This window comes from Miniopterus natalensis, chromosome 6 (genome assembly GCF_054644295.1).
Source record: "Miniopterus natalensis isolate mMinNat1 chromosome 6, mMinNat1.hap1, whole genome shotgun sequence".
Classification (NCBI taxonomy): domain Eukaryota; kingdom Metazoa; phylum Chordata; class Mammalia; order Chiroptera; family Miniopteridae; genus Miniopterus; species Miniopterus natalensis.
Genome location: NC_142086.1, coordinates 11,230,472 through 11,244,601, shown reverse-complemented (window position 1 = coordinate 11,244,601; position 14,130 = coordinate 11,230,472). Strand labels below are relative to the sequence as shown.

General features: G+C 37.0%; 1 protein-coding gene across 2 annotated transcripts in view; it reads left to right on the top strand.

Moving 5' to 3' along the window:
* The window catches only part of USP25 (ubiquitin specific peptidase 25), a 126,271-nt gene that overhangs the window by 8,395 nt on the left and 103,746 nt on the right, over positions 1-14,130 (top strand). For both annotated transcript variants that reach the window (XM_087818089.1, XM_087818091.1), the window contains exon 2: positions 13,646-13,723. In XM_087818089.1, coding sequence (XP_087674215.1) covers positions 13,646-13,723 — 78 coding nt within the window. The remainder of the gene's footprint in view (positions 1-13,645; positions 13,724-14,130) is intronic.

The window sequence follows — 14,130 nt, the reverse complement described above, 5'->3', positions numbered from 1 at the left end:
CGTAAACCTTATTTCCTGCCACCTTGCTAAGCTTTTCTAATTTAATACTTATCTAGAGATAATTTTGGATTTTTTTTTGTATTTAAAAGGTTATATGCATAAGGCATGATGTTTTTATTAACTTCCAATTTTAATGTCTATAATTACGTTTTTTCTTGTACTAGGCCACTAGTGGTAAGACCACTGATAAAGGTTGATTAAAGTGGTGGGAGTGGATAATGTTTTATTGCTGATTTTAAAGGGCAGTTCTCTACTTGGGTACCTAATGCACTCCGTGTTAGCTGTACAAACATATGTTATATGGAGGGTTCTGTTTCCAAAGAACTAAAAGTTACTGTGTTATCTTAAATTTTGATCCTTGCTTATACTTTTTCTTTTGGGTCGGAGTGATGGTGGAAGTTTCTCTGCAGGCATCCTGGGGGGCGGGGGAGATACCTTGTCTCTCAGCCACTTTTCTGTCCCCCTAGGTCTTTTCTTTTGGTGGTGTGTGTGTGTATGGATAGTTTCAGAAAGTGCTTTTAAATGTGTGTGGAACAGCATATGAAAACTTGTGTATATTTTAAAGAAACATAATAAAGTTACTGCCAGGCCGGCATTTCTTAGTGGTTGAGCATCGGCCTAGGATCCGGGAGATCGCAGTTGGTTCCTGGTCAGGGCACATGCCCAGGTTGCAGCTGGAGGCTGGATCCCCATGCAGGAGGGAGCCCACGAATGACTCTCCCGTTGTTTATGTTTCTCTCCCCCTCTCTCTGAAATCAATAAAGATATATTTAAAATAGTAATAAAGTTACTACCATTTGTACTACCTGGACATGAAATAGAATATCTTCTAGAAATTTCCTTTGTGTCTCACTTACACTGTCCCTCCCTTTGATATACCACAGGCTGCTATCTTGACTTTTTGAAGTTGTTAGTGTGATATAATTTACAAAAAATAAAATGAAAACACCCATTTACAATTAGATGAATTTTGGGGTATAGAATAGGTCTGTCACTCTACAAGATTTCCTTGTGTCACCCTTCCTATTTAGTACCCCCGCCCTCCCATCGATCTGATTTTTATCACTATAGATCAGTTGTGGCTGTTTTAGGTCTTCACATAAGTGGAATCATAAATTTTCGTTGTTGCATTTGATTGTTTTGCGCAGTAAAATGTTGTTGCTATTCAGCCATATTGCTGAGTAGTATTTTATTATTTCAAAATCTGTGTAAACATGTACCTTTCAGGGGACTGAGTTGTTTCCAATTTGTGGCTCTTACGAATGATGTTGCTACAATGTACATTTGTAAGCAGGTCTTTGAGTAGCCATATTTGCATTTCTCTTGAGCAAACACTTAGATGCATTTGTTACAAGACATTGCTAAATGGTTATTCAAAATGGTTGTGCCATTGTACATTCCCATCAGCAGTGTATGAGAATCCTACATAAGTGTCTACATTTTTGTTGACAGTATTATCACATTTTATGTTTCAGCCATTTTAATGAATATGTTGTACCTTATTGTTGGATTAATTTGTTTTTATCTAGAGACTAATAGTTTTGAACATTTTTATGTGTTCATTAGCCATTTTTGGATGATTTTAAAATATTGATGTTTCCCATTTATTATCCATTTAAATTCTCACAGGATCAGCAATAACAGTCACTACTTATTCTTCCAAATATGAAAATGGCTAAAAAGTTAAAGATGTTGCTGGAGGTAAAACATTGTGGGAGCAAGTATTAATATGCTCACAAAACAAAATGTAACTGTACAATTTTCCCATCATTTTTTTAAAAAACTAACACCTGATAAAAAGGCTGAACTGCTGAAGAATAAAGCCCTTTTCTTATTCATGTCTCAAGCTAACATTAAGTTAATTTCTTTGATAATCAGTTGCACACACAGTAGAAATCTTTATGATGTATATTTTGTTCACGGTACAAAATACTTTCACGTTGTAGTTGGTTTGGAAAGAACTTAGAGGACTGATGGCAGGTGGAATGAACTGTGGCGTTGGGTGGTTGGTAGGCAGTAGGGCAGAGAAGTACTTTTTTTTCCCCTCACAGTTTTTAGCCCATGTGAAAATAAGAAGTTCAGCCTGTTTTGAACTGGAACAGAAAACACTTAATGTTTGCTGGGATTTTGTTGGTGCTGTTCAGTCTAGAAGTGGGTGGAGGGGGGTGAGCTTCATTAGGCCTGAGGGCGGGTTAGCTGCAGAGCTGAAGGAGTTCACTCCTCTGGGACTCATCAAGGAGGTCCCTGAGGTCTTCCCATAAGGGAAGGGCATGGCTGAAGAAGAGGCTTGAGAGGAAACAGCAACAGCCCAATGCCTCAGGTTTAAAATACCCAGTTTGAGGAGGGAAGACGCAGCGCTCTGCACAGCCTCCTGGGGTCAGTGGACACTCTTGTACCTATTTTGGTTGCACCAATACAGATTCTCAGAACTGACTTCCTGGCTTCTTCCCCAGTGGGCTTCAAGTTAGTGATAAGACTATAGAACTAATAGAATATTTAGTTCTGACAATATTTCCATCTTTGCTAGTGGCCCTAGAGGGAGGGCACCAGTGCATCTGAGCATGTTAAGCTGTGGCTGGGTAGAAGAAGGCAGCATATGAGATGGCTAGGGTTAGCTCTGATTTATGAGGTATTCCCTAGGTAGGGTGACCAGGCCTCTGGGAATTGGGATCAAAGCAGCCACTCAGGGCATAGGGTCCTATGTGAGGAGGTAAGGTCCCAGGGCCCTGTGAACATTCATATTATTTGGTGTTGCCATTTAGCTTACTCTTGGCCATCTTGGGATTGGCTCAGGCAAATTCTAGTTTCAGGGTCTGCAGTTTTCAGGTGGAAGTAAATCCCTTCTGTGCATTCTTGGCTGTGTGGGTGGTATTAGGTACTCTTCATACCCTCGCACTGCCTGGAGAGCAGGTTCTGGGTTTAATGTGCAAAGGGAGGGGCCTGACTGTCAGTGCCTCTGTTTCTCTTCCCCCGTCATAGGGTTTCAGGGGCAGTCTGTGGGAGCTAAGGGGACCAGCACTGTGGGAGGGGTGGGTGGTAGGCAGGCAGGGGATGTGGCAGGGAGGTACTGGGAACCTGCTTCCTCTATCTCTTCCTTACTGGCCATTTTTTATCTTCTGTAGTTTTTATCTTGCTATTGAGTTTAGGAGTTTATATATTCTGAATACGTCTTTTATTATATATTTTTTCTCTTGGTATGTAGCCTATTTTCATTTCAGTTTCTTGTCAGTTCTGTGAAGTCAAAGTACTTTAACATTGGTAAAGTTCATTATACTATTTTTTTTTCTTTTAATGTGCTTTAACCTAATATTTTTGAATCTTTTCCACAAAAACTTTTTCCTATGCTTTTGTCAAAAATGTTTTATAAAATTAGCTTCTATGTTTAGGTCTATGATCTATATGGAGTTTATTTTCGTTTGTGCTCCAAAGTGTAAAAGCCAAGGTTTATATGAAATTAATGAACCCTGTGTTATCGTTCAGTTATACTTCTGTAGATGCCAGAACTTAACCATGCTACTGTTGATGAACTATTTTGTTATCTTTTTATATATTTATGCACCGTTGGGTTTTTTCCGTGTGAAATTACACATTTTGTAAATACCTTTTCCCATTTTCAGGATTTTTTTTTTTACTCCCTTTATGGTGTCCTTTTATAACTGGAAGTTCATTCCAATTTAGTCTCATATTTAATGTTTCCTTTATTATTTGAACTTCTATACCGCTTCATAAAAATACTATTTTTTTGCCCTCAAGTGTTTCTCTAGTTTTACCTTCAGTGTTTAAATCTTATTTTACTTGGACTTAAGTTTTGTGTATTGTTTCAGTAGGTGTTCAAATTCCGTTTTCCCCTCTGAAGAACTAGCAACTCTATTGAAAAGTTTCTCCTCCCTGTTAATACTCCTAATGACTATTTTTTTATCCTGGAGTTGGGACTTTTTTTAAGGAAAATAGGTTTTATGGATTTTCCATTGATTAAAGTAATTTTTACTATAGTTTTACTGAAGCTTACATAAATAGAAACTAGGCATAAATTTATTATGTTATGTTGTATAGCTCTTGTGCACTAAAACCAAAAACCAACTAATAACTTAGATGTAACCAAAACTATAAAATTAGTAAAATTTAGAGTAATAAGGTTAACTTAATTTGACAGTGGTCATGTTTTATAGAAGCTAACTTGGCACTTGCACCTTCAACCAGGGTAATTAATATGTGAATATCAGGATATTCTTGCAATGTGTTATTAAACTCTGGGAGTAGATTTTATTACCGTTGTCATGTACATTACCTCTGTGACCTCGGTACTCAGTTAATAGCCACTGTCTTAAGAGTGATGTTCTCAGCCTTCACAGATGAATGTCTTCACAAATGTACCGTCAAGTTTAATCATAGTTTAAAACATTTTTTTCTATAACTCAATAAACATATAATTATTGCATTGTCTCATACAGAATGTTGAACAGAATAGGTTGTGTGATTTGTGTAGAGTGAGGCACAGTTGCTGTGGAAAAGAGGTAATGATTATAGTTTACTTTTAAGTTAGTGCCAAATAAATTTTATATATTAGAACTTGTAAGTACTTTGCCTTGTGAAGATACCCTGGGCAATCAGGAGGGTGAAACTGCTGTGCAGTGAGACAACTGCTTTTGCCGACACCATGAGACAGCATTATGATGAGTAGTAATTGTGTTGTAGTTATTGCTACCTCCCTTAGAGTTGTTGTTGAACTTTGTTGTGGTGAAGGTTTTAAACCTTTCAGTTGTGCTGCCAAAATATTTAGTATTTGAACACATATTAAAACACAGAGAAGTTGAGGATTTTGGGGTAAGAAGACAGAAAGTAGCCTAGCTATTGGGCAAGATTTCTTTGAGCTTGTCAGGTTTTGCTGTGGGAACACTCAGTACATATATTTAAACTGTTTACATTTGGGCTATACAGCACAATAAAATGTGACTGCTGTTGCAGTATGCTATGTTTCTACTTCTTAACTGGGAACTTTCCTAGGCTTAGTTTTTTTATTTTCTTCTTCTTTGTGAGCTCTGTCTTTGAGAGATCATGCATTTTTTCAATTATGTGTGTTCATTACTACAAAATTTTATATTTTAAATAAATGTACACCCTCACATATATTCTCATTTCAGATTTTTAATTGCCTGTTTCTGCTTAAATATGCAGTCATCTCTCATTATCATATTCATACATTTGCTAATTCTTTATTTATTTTAAACAGATTGAGAAATAAGTAATACACCCCAGAAGCTTATAGTTTGGTGATGGTGGGAATCAGAGGTGCATATATGATATTTTAAGTTAACTGCAATATTTTTAGGCTATGTTGGTATGACCAAGGGGAGGATCTAAGAAGAACAGGAAAGACCTCAGAGCAGGGAGTAATGGTTGAAATGAACTGTGGAAGACTAATAGCCAAAGAGAAGCCCATGGACAGGACAAAGAAACAAACCACTTTGGTGCCTTCTGTTATCCACAAGTTGCTTTATGTGGTTAGATGTGATATAATAAAAAATAAATAGCCTTTTGTATGCTAATGAGATCACTCCTGGTTGGGGGACTAGTTCAGGTTAGGGGCTGTACCTCACAAAACCAACCACTGTAATTAGAGGGTTAGACTTGCAGCCTAACCCCCAGCCCAGGGAGGGGAGAGGGCCTGGAGATTGAGTCCAGTCATCAGTGGCCCATAATTTAACCAATCATGCCTACATAATGAAATCTCTGGTGCCTTACATATTTCTAATAAGGTCTCAGTTTATCATACATGGTTAATTTTTTTCTTTCTAGTTGTTTTTGAGACTCATTCTTTTAAAAATACTAAATTATATCAATATATTATTAGGATATAAAAATTCCTTTTAGGGAAGTTCAGTCAGTAAAGGTCCAGTTAGGAAAGAGAAACCACACAATAATTTGAACAGGGAAAGTTTAATACAAAGAAATATTGACTAGTAACAGATGACTGGCTGAGGAATGAAGGAAGGTTATGATTGAAGCCCACTGGATTTTGGGGGAGTGGGGGATGCAGTGCTGGAGGCCGGGACACTTCTGCAAATAGCTCTTTTAAGGGCCCTGGGAAGAAAGTGGTATAGAGCATATGCTTTATTAAACCTACATTATATCTAGATGAATGGCATTTCTAATAGTCAGTAGGGTGTATTATGTGTGTGTAATTAGTATAACCAAAAACTGTATTGGCTTTCAGGAATTGTTTGTGATACATATAGCTGCTAGGAATTATATAGTATTCTAGTGTGAAAGTTCTACCTAGAGCGTGTTTATTTTGCTTTATTAACATAAGGAATTTTCAGTGGCCTGCAAGTTAATTTTGAAAATTTAAGGGAACTAAAGATTTGTAAAGAGAGAAATATTTTAGGAGTAAAATTAATTAGCATCAAAACAAGTTAAATACATATTTTATTTAAACTGCAGAGATCATAGTTTAAGGATATAATTTCATTCACCAAAGTTTTGTTTAACTACATGTTTTCCAGAATATAGCACTCTAATTTAAGCAAAGAAAGAAAAAAAAAAAAGACTTGGACACATAACAGTATGGTGATTACCAGTGGGAAAGTAGGGGACATAGAAGAGGGTAATGGGGGGATAAATGGTGATAGAAGGAGACTTGGCTTGAGGTAGTGAACACACAGTACAATACACAGATGATTTATTGTAGAATTGTGTACCTGAAACCTATATAATTTTATTAACTAATGTCACCCCAATAACTTCAATAAAAAATAATCAGAAATAAAAGCACTCTAATTTTAAAAACACACTGTTCCAAAAGATTTTGCAAGTTGGGTTTTCGGAACTCAAAATGCGTGTTCCCATAGAAACTGTGTTTCATGGTGTTGCGTTCTTATTTGGCCTGGAAATGTGTTTAATTCTGTGTGAACTTAAAGTGCTGTGTAACAGTATTGGGGGGGGGGGATATTGCATTTAGAATTTCTACTTATGGTGCATTTCTTCTATCTGCTAGTTAATAGGAATGGGGGATTCCATTGGGGGTGTGGACATGCAGATGTTAGATTGGTTGAAGGGTTGGGGTGGCAAGTAAGGATATGAGCTCAGGTCAGGAAGGATGGAAACAAACATTTATTGAGGACCAACTATATTCATTGCTCTTTGCTACTTATTTCCCATAAATATCTCATTGCTTTTTATTTAATTACATGAAAGCTTAAGAATGTTGCTCTTGGATTCTATAAAAAGATAGGAAAATAGTTTTTAAATTCAGAATTTCTGCCATTTCTAAGCCTAAATATACATAGTAAAGAATAAAAAAGCATACCTTCAGTTTACACACCCACAGAGGTATGTGATTAATTTAGCACTAAAATGTTGTTAACCCAAAGTGATTAAGATAAGCCTTAAGTCTGTGGCAGTGGAAAATACAAGGTACCCCAACCATTCATGGGAGTACTATATAGATTATCTGTAATAGGGAATTTCAACAATACTATATATACTGTATACTTAAGTTGAAGCAGGATTGACAGAACTAGGAAATAAAGCCTGTGAAATTCTAAGGAGAACATAGGAGAGCATAGAAAGTTTGCTTATTAGTAAGTGGGCCTGGCTTATGTATGCTTGTTATTCCCATCTCCAGTAATTAGCTAGGACCTCTTTCCTGTGGGTGAGTTCAAGCCCTGTGATTTGACATGCCCCAGTTCACTTCTGCGAACTCTGCTGTATTCATTTTTCAATCATTATTCATTGAGTGCCTATCACATGCCAGACACTGTACTAGCCAGACACTACTAGTTAGCAGGAATGCATCGACCGGTGAAAGAGAGTCTGTGCTCTCTTTGGACTGACTTACTGTCTGGTCATTAACCGTGGCATAGTAGTATAGTCTGTGGTGCCAGTAGAGCCTCTCACCTTAAGAGAAGGCAGCTGAATATATGTAAAAAAAACCTTAGAATTAGAAAGCAGAATGGTATTTTTAGTCCGTGAATGACAGAGGGAAGAGGAAGACAAGGCTACACTACAGATAGCTGTGGCATGCGAATGGCTTTTAAGCCATAAGGATTGTACTACAGGAAAACTCAGAGGGGTCAGAGTATTACATATGAAGGGAAATCAAAGGTTATGTTGTCCCCTTTAAATTACAGATTTAAAAATGCAGATTCAGGAAATAAAAGTTTTGTTTTTGTGTGATTTAGGTTTTATTTGGTGGTGTTTGTTGTTGGTTTTTTGCTTGTATAGCTGGTTAGAGGCAGGCTTCGGGCTTACAAAGAGCTACAGGAGGTACATATGTACTTGAAAAGACCTGTTAGTGAAGTTTGAGGATTTCTTGTTACCATAAGAGATAACATGAACTAGGGCAGTTTAGTGTTAGCAGGTAGATGCAAAAGGTATTCACAAAAATAGATGTGTATATGGTTACATACGTTAATGGCAGTAGTATAATTAATTTTTTCATTGATAGGTAACGTTGAAATGCTTATCACTTAGTGCTTAGCAGTGTTTAGTGCATGTGATTTTGAAGTTTCAGAATACCTTGGGATTTTCTGAAATTGTCCCCCCCCCCCCCCCCCGTCTTTTGTTGGAAAATTTGAAAGCTTTCTTATGGGTGTCATTGTAAGAGTTGCCTTTTTTCCCTCTGAAGATGGGAACCTTTGACTTTCTTTTCCTTTGCACTAAACCAAGTTTTATTTATATTTGGAAATTCAGTTAGAGGAACCAGTGACTAACTTATGAGTCATTCACCCCTTAACTCAGAAAGCTTTCCTGCCTGGTAGTCAGCGGTGCATCACATTTTAATACCATTATCTAAACGTTTTACAGCAACAGAGTAGTGGAATTCAGGGCTGAAGTTTCTTTTTTTACTGAATCTTTAATCTCCAAATCAGATGCAGAGAAGAGCAAATATGGAAAGAACGTGGGCTGTGGAATTTGAAACAACCTGTTTTTCTTTCTGACTCTGTACTTATTAATCTCTTGAAGACTCTGTTAGCTATAAAATGAGAGTAACTTTCTAGAGTGTGTGCACGTGTATTAAATGAGATTATATACTGGAAGCACAACAATGTCTGGCATACAGCAAGAGCATAATGAAAGCTTGTTCTCTGTCCTTGGCCTAAACCAGTGATCTTTTTTTGTAGCCTCAAAGAGTTATACCAGTGTTTAATATGTTGTAGTCTTTACTGAAACAGATTTGAAATAGACCCAACAGTAGGTAGGGTTAACTGGGAAGGGAAAGAATTTCTGTGAAATCCTCTAATCCTTAATTTATATTAAAACTACTGATGCCTCCTTTTCCCAGTAGTACATAGTAGGCACTTAAGGATGTCATCAAGCAGTAAAAATTAACATTGAGGAAGGAACCAGAAGGCCTGTATGTAGTCTTGGCTTCTTTGCTTATTAATTTGTGATTTTGCAAGCCACAGACTCTCTTTGAACATTGTGTCTTGCCCTTCTTGGCCCAGCAGTGTGAACAGGTTGCACTGACCTCATAGTAGATAGGAAATTCACACAAGGAAGACCTCAGAGCTCAGAAATGGAGCTCTAGAGATGGAAGTGGTTGGATCCACCTTGATCCAAAATTACTGGTCCAGAAGGAGAGACTATATACAGGACGTTGTTAGTTGATTATCAGGTGAATCGCAGACCAGAAGTTTGGTAAATAGAAAGGTGCAAATCTTGAAAGAAAGACCAGGGTCTTAATCACAACAGAAATAGCAGCAACAACACATATAATTGCAGGAAATGAAGATGCAGGTTTTCAAAGACAGAAGAATCACAGCTGGAATATGCCAATAACAATGGGGAAAACTTTACAAATGAGGTGGCTTCTATACCATAAACTTAGAATTCTGCTTATAGCTCACCTCTTTTCATGTTTCCCATATCTTGCTAACTTAGAAGAAAATTCTTTCACCTTTTCTCTTTCCCACTTAGCCTTCTCCACCCAATGCTTTTCTCTTCATTGTTTCATTTTCAGTCAAAATTCGTGAGATCATGAACTATGCTAGAGGTATGCCTGGACTTTTTCTAGGATATTTAGCTGGCTTTATTGTGAAAGTGAACAAAATGCCAAACCTTACAACATTTCGAAGATGTTCTTTTTCTTATAAAATACTCAGTATTCTTATTGCACTCTGTATCAGTCAACTGTCACCGTAACAGCCACTCCAAAAGTTAGTGGCATACCAAAATATTATTGCCATGTTCACAGGTTTGCAGATTGGTTGGATGGCTCTTCTCCACATGTACTTCATTCTTCTGGGGCAACTGGGCTACCAAGGTCATGTTCTGAGGAAGTTGCAGAAGTTCAAGAGGGCAAGCCCAACCATGGCAAGCACATTTTATGTCTGCTTGTGTGCTGTCTGCTAATACATCATTGGTCAAAGCATGTCACAAGGCAAGCCCATCCTCAGCAGCAAGGAAACAGAGCCTGTCTCTGGTAGGCGCAAGTGGAAAATGGCAGGGCAGAGGGTGTGTAGTGGATATAGAGATGGGAGAAGAATTGGAAGTCTAACATGGGCCCTGTAATCTTTTCTGGGCTTTATGTTTGTGTTTCCATTTTACCTTGAAGTCATCAATGTGTATACATACTATGTTGAATTCCATCACATTAGGTTAATGTGATTTTGTAATATACAGTTGTTTGCTTAATTCAGACTGTGTGTCTAGGTCCATCTGTATCAGAATCATTTGAGATGCTTATTAACACAGCCTCTGGGGGGTGGGGCCTGGGAATCTTCATTATTAACAAACTCATCAGTTCATTCTTAAGAACATTGAAGTTTAGAATCTCTTCCTTAGTGGAAGGACTTTTGCACTGTTTTCTGTTTTTCCAGCGTTATTTATAGTAGCCAGTAATATTTGTACAGGTGACGAATTTTGGAGGTGTTTATTCAATAGTCTTTGATCCGTGATTGATTAATTTGCAGTTGAGGAAAATAATATTTGGAGTAAAGAATGGAGTTTGGAGTGCTGGATGGTGAGATACAAACAGGGTTATAAAACCTTCCAAGTATTTTATGTTTACTAAAATAAGGAGAATTAGATAAGGAGAATTTCTGAAATATTTTTATACATTTTTAATTGGTAATGTCGGGTACTGTGTAGTCAGTGTTCCATTGCTAGTTATGGGTAATTTTTAAGTAAAAGTGGAAAAGTTGACAGGTTTAAGGAGAATTTTATTTTTCTCATATGTCAGCTCTCTAAATCTGGCATTTCGATTCTTCAACAGTTTTGATTTTTCATGGCATTTGATATAACCTTGTTTATGTACTTTATTGTGTATGTATTGTTGGATAATCTTGGTTATTTTAGCTCTTTAGGAGTTTATAGCAATGAAAATTAATTGATGGGTGGCAGATACTGTATATGCAGCAGATACAATATAATTCTTTTCTTTTTTCTTATAAACAGAACCCTATTTCGTTTTTAGAGCAGCTCTTTTGCCCAGCTGAAAAGTACATTTCCCAACCTCCTTTACAACTGTGACTGGCCATGTGACTGTTGTGCTCAATGAGAAATGAGACTTTAAGTGGAAGTTATTTGAATAAATGGAGTTTGTTAAAGAAGGCATAATTATTTCACAGACACCTTTTGTCCTTTGCTCTTTCCTTCATATTACCTAAAACTTGGACAGAATGCTGGAAGAGGAGACACGGAGTGACCAACATTTGATGACTGTCACATATAAGTCTGTTTAGTGGGAAGATAGGAGGACCTTAGATCTGTGGCATCCTATGCAATGTCCTTATCAGATCTGGACTGCTCATCTCCAGTCTACTTATATTAGGAAAGGGAGACATGTCAGTATGTTGAAGCAACTATTTAGATGGGACTCTTTGATATGTAGCTAAATATAATTTTGAACTTATACATGTGGTTTCTATAAAAGATATTTAGACTAGGTTATCTGAAACTCGACTTTAAATTTGCTGTTGTTTTTTCATTTAATTGTGAAATTTGTTTAGGACTCTCCATCTGAATGTGTATACATTATGCATATTTAAATTATCAAGCATGTTTTGAAATGCACATTTTGCAATTCTGACATCAACAAATCTACATACAGAGCATTTTAAAACTTGTATATTGAAATAATTTTAAATATAAAGTTTCAGGTTTAGTATAAAGAACTTTCATCACTTATTTTTTTCTGAACCATTTGAGAGTAAGTTGTATACCCCTTTACCACTTAAATACTTCAGGTTCTATTTCTTAAGAAAAAAAATATTTTTTACAGAACTATAGTACAGTTATCAAATTCAGGAATTTAATATTAATGTAGTATTGTTACTAAGCTGTCCATATTTGTATTTCTCCAGTTTTCCCAATAATATCCTGTATAGTTTACCATGAAAAGCAGCCTGGTTTCTCACAATATATTTGGTTGCCATGACCTTTTGGTTCCCTTTAATCTGGAACCTCATCCTTTGTCTTTCCTGTTGTAGACATTTTGAAGATAAATGTCCTTCAGTTTGGATTTGTCTGATGCTTCCTCAAGATTAGATTCAATTTTTTTATTTTGTGGCAGCAATACCACAGGTGGTATTGTCTTCTTGGTGTATCATTATGTATCAGGAGGCACACACTGTCATTTTACCCCATTAGTGGTAATATTAACTTTTATCTCTTGGTTCGGGTGGTTTCTGTTAGGTTTTCTTCTTTATAGTTATTTTCTCCATTTAGAATTCTTAGGAACTGAGAGCTTGAAACTATGTAACTATCCTGTTTCTCATTAAACTTTCACCCAATAGTTTTAGCATCCATTGATGATCCTTGACTGAATTATTATTGAGATGAATGTGAAACATTTTCAAGATAGATTTCATCAGATCCTTTTATTGTAGTGATCTCTGGTTTTTCATGTCATATCCATCTATCTGAGTTTATTTCATGGTGCTGTCTTGGGAACTTCTTTTAAGAAATACGGAGATGTAGGGAGGAACATGGCCCTTAATTAGGGTAGTTCAGGGAAGGATTTGATAGTGGGATCCTATCCATCTCCCTCTTTTTCTCTCCAATAGAGTATAATTACTATATAGACTAGTAGGATATAAATAGGTCTGAAGCAAATGGGAGCTAATGATCAATTCTATTTAGGACCTTTTATGACAGATTAGAGAATGAGATGATTCTCTTTTTTCCTCAAATAGATCTTAGCATCCCCCATGATGTAATATACATGGCTTGCCAAAAGCATGTCTTTTTCAGACATTCCAGGTGCCTGGATGCTGGCTGACCCAAGGGACAGGGAGGAATTACCAGAACTGCCTGACTTGAGTCGGTAGTGCTGTCCCCTCCTTGAAGTAGTCCAGTGGGTACCTGTTTTCCTTAGTTGTTCCTGGGCTTAGCCGTCATGCACATCGCTCCTTTTCATTTTGGGATTCATAAATGAGGTAGTGAAAAATAGGCCAGAAACTGTTAACTCAGGAGGACTTATTCTTGGGGAGTAATGTAAAAATTCCCTTTTGGTGGACACATGAGAATGGAGTAAAGGCTTCCCACAGCATGGTGCATTCTTCCTAAAAGAGTGAAATTTGTTCAGTTTCAAGCTCTTTCTTATTCTAGTTTATTTTGCATTTTCCGTCACCACCCTCCCCCCAAGGTCATTTGTATTTTCAGATTTCACAGCGTAATGATTTTGGTTTTTCCTCTTCTCTAGCACCAGCAGACGTTTTTGAATCAGCTGAGAGAAATCACTGGGATTAATGACACCCAGATACTACAGCAAGCCTTGAAGGTATGACCTCTGTTTTATGACACAGTTCATGTTAACCCCCTCAGTTCTACTGCCTACCATGTTTGAAAGTTGAGTTTTTTGTTACACCGTGTGGTGGTGGTAGAACTTCTGTAACATAAGAAACTTATACCATACTACAGTTTTGAGCATGTTACAGCTTCAGCAGCCCAGTGCTACAAGGTATTGTGGAGTGACCGATAACTCCATAAGAAACACTTTTCATGCAAAATGGAAAGGTGTGAATCCAAATGCTGATGGCTGGTTTTACTCAAGTGCCGTGAGTTAGAGTTTAAATGGGGTGGAGGGTGGGGTTGAGTAAAGAAAGAAGAGGAGGGAGAAGTAGAAAATTAATAGAAGGTCAAAAGCTTACTTTTTTTCCTTCCAAGAAGGAGAAATATAATGTGGCT